This window comes from Nycticebus coucang, chromosome 11 (assembly GCF_027406575.1).
Source record: "Nycticebus coucang isolate mNycCou1 chromosome 11, mNycCou1.pri, whole genome shotgun sequence".
Classification (NCBI taxonomy): Eukaryota; Metazoa; Chordata; class Mammalia; order Primates; family Lorisidae; genus Nycticebus; species Nycticebus coucang.
Genome location: NC_069790.1, coordinates 114811394 through 114816426, shown reverse-complemented (window position 1 = coordinate 114816426; position 5033 = coordinate 114811394). Strand labels below are relative to the sequence as shown.

Here is a 5033-nt window from a genome sequence, read left to right as displayed (position 1 = left end):
GCTCCACAGTTAGTCAGTACATGAAAGGCACCATGTCCTTGACCGGGACCATGGTCCTTGAAACGTCTGGTCTCTCAGCTTTATCTACCACAGAAGGCCTCACATGTGAATGAACAATTCTCAATGGTGGCACATGGGCTCATCAGCCCTGCCAGGGCCCATCCAGCAGTGCCCTGTGAGTAATGATAATTTAGGATAACACTGACCTCCATCACCTGGACCACACGCCTAAGGCAAGTGACCTGTGATTCCAGGGTGGTGATTCCCTGACAGGGTGCTTCTCCTTTTGTGCTCTGTGTTTGAGGAGGCTGTACCCACTTCCTTCACTTGTATAACCTTCTGCATACTTTTGACACTTTGATCTTATGAGAAAGCCTGCGAGTGCCTTCCAGATCTCTCAATTCCTTTCTGAAGTCACAAATAAATGGAAGTTGAAATGGTCATCAGACCCCAGGAGCTTGGAGAGTATGTAAGCACATTTTGGATTTTAAAAAGTTAGGATTTTTACTGACCAATATCTAAACATAATGTGTTTCTCAGATTAAATTATGTAAAATGCTTTTGTATAAAAATTCTTTCATCTCTCTTACACACAACCTTTCTAGACAAAACACCAACCTGAAAATAGTAAGTGTGTTTTTTAAATGTAAAGTTTGATTACTGAATTGGACCTGCTGTATGGCATAGCCCCTGCCTCCCCAAAGCTCTACCCTGTCAGCGTTCCTGGGGGCAGCTCAGTTTCTTCACTGTGTTATGCGCGCCTGTGCGTCCTCACTTGCTCTCCCTGCCAACCTCAGCCAGGCTTTGAGGCGAGACATACCAGTGGTCACACAGGAGTCCTGCCACTACTTCTCAGGGAGCCCAAGTCCTGCCACTGTGTTCTGCGATAAGCTGGTGCCACAAATGAACAAGACAGTTTAAGAAGAATTTCCTCAAGAAGAGGCTCTGAAACTAAGGACTGGACTAACAGCCCTAGGGCAGGAGGCCGTACAATGGGAGGCCACATCTGGAGCCCTTCAACCTGTTTCTTGCTCTGGGGACCCTAACCTTGCAAACTGGGATCGTACTTCTCATCTGTGTATCAGGACACCGCCTCTGCCCAGAAGGCATTTAGGTCAGCTTCAATGTATTGGCCAAATTCACACAGAAACTAGAGGGAGCCTCCTGACTCTCCAAAGTAGTGAGAGAAAGGTTGGCTGGGGAAGCAGTTGGGACTAATGGCCACGTTCACTCCTCCAGGTAAGCCTGGTCTTTCTGATTGAGGTACACCGTGACCTCGGATTAATTTCGTGGTTCTTGGTACAATCCGGAAAATCTGATCCATTCAGGTTCATGATGAAGGAGACTGTATTTCTACCAGGGCCCTGAAAAACCAGTGTGTGGAGCTAAGGAGTCTGCTCCTGGCCAAAATCCCGAGTGACCTTTCAGTCTGACTGTGGGCAATCACAAACGGGTGACTCAGGTGGAAGCTGCCCTGACCTGGTGCACAGCCAGCACAGTTCCGTCTCTGAAAGGGAGCTGTAGTCAAGGGTCAGACCCCCTGCCCAGCCTTGCTCTAATATGGATGTTGTGATCCTGACTCACACACCTTCGCTGGGAGGGCTGTTTACCTTGGGGCCTTTTATAGAGACTCTCCTCATCTGGGGAGTAGGAGAAAACTTGAAGACACTTTTTCTCCACTATGACTCAGTATTCTGTATTTTCTCACTCCTAGCCTTTCCCTCTCTCCCTCTCTCCTTACCTCACCCCCTGTTACTCTCAGGTCCATCAAATATCAGCAACTTTGGTTTGGGGGCTTTGTCAGCAGAGAGGGATCCCGGCATCTGCACTGATCCACCTGATCTTTGCCTAGTGCCGTTCCATGGGATAAGTGGAGCAGTGTGGGAGCTGGAACTCACTCTGGCTCAATCTCCAGCCTGTACTGTCGCAGCAAATGACTAAAGGCTTGACTGGTCCCTCTTATTTTAGCTTGTGGCTTTATTTGGCTACTCACACACCTGCAACTCAGCTGATTTTTATGTCTAGAACTCTTATCCTGCAACTTTGCTGAATTGATTCATTCTAGGTAATTTAAATTCCTTAGAATTTTCTACATATGGGATTATGTCATCTGACAATGTAATTTTACTTATGCCTTTCCAATCTGGATGCCTTTAATTTCTTTTTATTGCTTAAGTGCTCTGGCAAGAACCTCTAGTACAACTGTGAATAGAGTCAGCAAGAGACAATTTCCTTGATCTTGTTTCTTTTCTTATGAGGAATACATCCAGGCTTTAACGATTATAATTTCTAGCTGTGGTTTTCTTATCTTCCCTTTATTCAATTGAAAAAGTTCCCTTACATTTCTAATTTATTGAGAATGTATGTGTGTGTGTATCATGAAAAAAAAATGTTGAAATTGGCAAATAATTTTATGTGTAATGAGTTGATTGTGCTTTTTTCCCCCTTTATTTAATTAACATTGTATATTTCATTGATAGAGTTTTAAACGTTGAAACAAGCTTGCATTTCTGGAATAAATCTCAGTTGTATTTAATACTTTTAATGTTTGCTGGATTTGATTTGCTAATATTTGTTGAGGATTTTTTTTATCTATATTCATAAGGAAATTGGTCTATAATTTTTATTCCTCATGATGGCTTTATTACAGAGAAGTACTAGCCTCACAGAACAAGTTGGAGATATTTCATTTTCTTCTATTTTTAAGATTATTTTTGTGAAGAAATAATATTAGTTCTTTTAAAAATTATGTATAATTTACTATCATAGCAATGTGGGTCCATGGCTCTATTTGGTAAAAGTTTTAAAATTACTAATTCAATTTTTTTACTTATAAGTCTATTCAGCTTATCTGTTAAATTTTCAATGACATTTATAGATTGTATCTACAATCTCATTCACTTTTGAATGAGATTTGATAGATTGTATCTTACTTAAAAATTTTCCCTTTAGCTATGTTTCTAATTGTTGGCATAGAGTTTCTTACAGAATTGCTTTATGATTCTTTTTACATCTGTAGGTTTGGTTATGATGTTACTTTAATGCCCAATTTTAATCATTGGAGTTTTTGTCCTTGATCTTGTTATTGGTAAATCTAGTTAAGTTTGTCAATTTTGTTGATTTTTAAAAAATGTTTCCTTTCGGGTGGCGCCTGTGGCTCAGTGAGTAGGGCGCCAGCCCCATATGCCGAGGGTGGCGGGTTCAAACCCAGCCCCGGCCAAAATGCAACCAAAAAATAGCCGGGCGTTGTGGCGGGTGCCTGTAGTCCCAGCTGCTCGGGAGGCTGAGGCAAGAGAATCGCATAAGGGAAGAGTTAAGAGGTTGCTGTGAGCCGTGTGACGCCACGGCGGCACTCTACCTGAGGGCGGTACAGTGAGACTCGGTCTCTACAAAAAAAAAAAATGTTTCCTTTCATTGAGTTTATTACTTTTCTCATTTCTATTTCATTTATATACATTCCAATCTGTATTATTTTATTCTTTCTGCTTGCTTTGAGTTTAGTTTTCTTTCCTTTCAAAATGAGAGATTTGCAATAAAATGCCAAGAAAATGATGCACTCTCTAAATAGGTGTGTTTCTCAGCTCTGAAATTTAACCCAGAAACTGGGTTTGTACCCCATAGTGTTTTCAGTGGGGAGACAAGTATAATTAGAATGATATACTATTTTTTTCACTTGAATTTTTTCTTCTTTTCAGAGTTAGAATTACTACAATTACAATTTTTTATATCAGACTTCTAATGGGAAAATTTGAGTTTTTGCATCAGCAAAGCACATGTTTTAAAGCAAAGCCCTTCCCAACCCACATTCTATACACTCTCACTTCTTCAGCAGGGCTCTGTGCAAGGCGTCCTTGACCTGAGTATTCCTCAGACTGTAGATGAGGGGATTCAGCATTGGGTTAAAGAGACTGTGAAACAGAGACAGCATTTTCTCCTGTTCCTCTCGTTGCTTCGACTCAGGCACCATATAAACCACCATGGCTATGCCAAAGAAGAGCCCAACCACGCAGAGGTGGGAGGAGCAGGTGGAGAAGGCCTTTCTGCGGCCCTCCTTTGACTGGATCTTGAGGATGGCCCAGAGGATGTGTGTGTAGGAGACAAGCATCAGGCAAAGGGGCGCAACTAAGACAAAAACACTGGCAGCAAAGAGGACCACTTGGTTAACCCAGGTGTCAGCACAGGCCAGCTTGAGGACAGACAGGATTTCACAGAAGAGGTGGTTCACAGCCTGGGGCCCACAGAAGGGCAGCCTTAGAAGGAGAATTACATGTACTATGGACAGAATAAACCCACATGCCCAGGACGTGACAGCCAGGATGGTGCACACTCTCCAGCTCATGATGACAGTGTACTGGAGAGGGCAGCAGATGGCCACATACCGATCATAGGACATTGCCACCAAAATTAGGCACTCAGTAGCAGCAAAAGCCAAATATAAGAATGTCTGCACTGTGCATGGGACAAAGGAGATGGTCCTTTTCTGGTTCAGTAGATTCACCAGCATCTTGGGGACATTGTTGGAAGCATAGGACATGTCGAGAACGGCCAGGTGTGAGAGGAAGAAGTACATGGGGGTGTGCAGTCTGTGGTCCAGAAGGATGAGTCCCAAGATCACACCATTTGCCAGGAGGCTGAAGACATAGAACAGGGAGAAGATGCAGCAGAGGAGGAGCTCCATCGTTACACCGAGCTGGAAGCCCACTAGGATGAATTCTGAGACCCAGGACTGGTTGCCTCCCATTCCCAATGGACAGTGTGTCGAGGGATGCAGCGTCAAGGAAGGTCGGAACTGGAGAGTCAATGAAAATTTGGGTCATTTAACTAAACAGAGCTCAGAGCAAGGTCATATGATCTTATTAGACAGTCCCCCTAACTCCTCAAGACTTGCTACTTTTCTGTTTTTAGCATTTAATTATGAAATAAGCTTAAACTTAAAGAAAAGTGTCAAGAATATTTCAAACTCCTGTGTACCTTCATGCAGATTAGCAATTGCTTATGTTTCTCTCTTATTTGTCTTATTCTCTTTCTCTCTA

The 5033-nt window shown here is 42.8% G+C and overlaps 1 protein-coding gene across 1 annotated transcript; it reads right to left on the bottom strand.

Annotated features, from left to right (window-relative positions):
* Window positions 1-3817: 3817 nt before the first annotated feature.
* On the bottom strand, window positions 3818-4741 carry LOC128598824 (olfactory receptor 2A2-like). The gene has a single exon (XM_053609614.1). The coding sequence runs from the start codon at window positions 4739-4741 to the stop codon at window positions 3818-3820; it is 924 nt and encodes a 307-aa protein (XP_053465589.1).
* Between the last annotated feature and the right edge of the window lie 292 nt (window positions 4742-5033).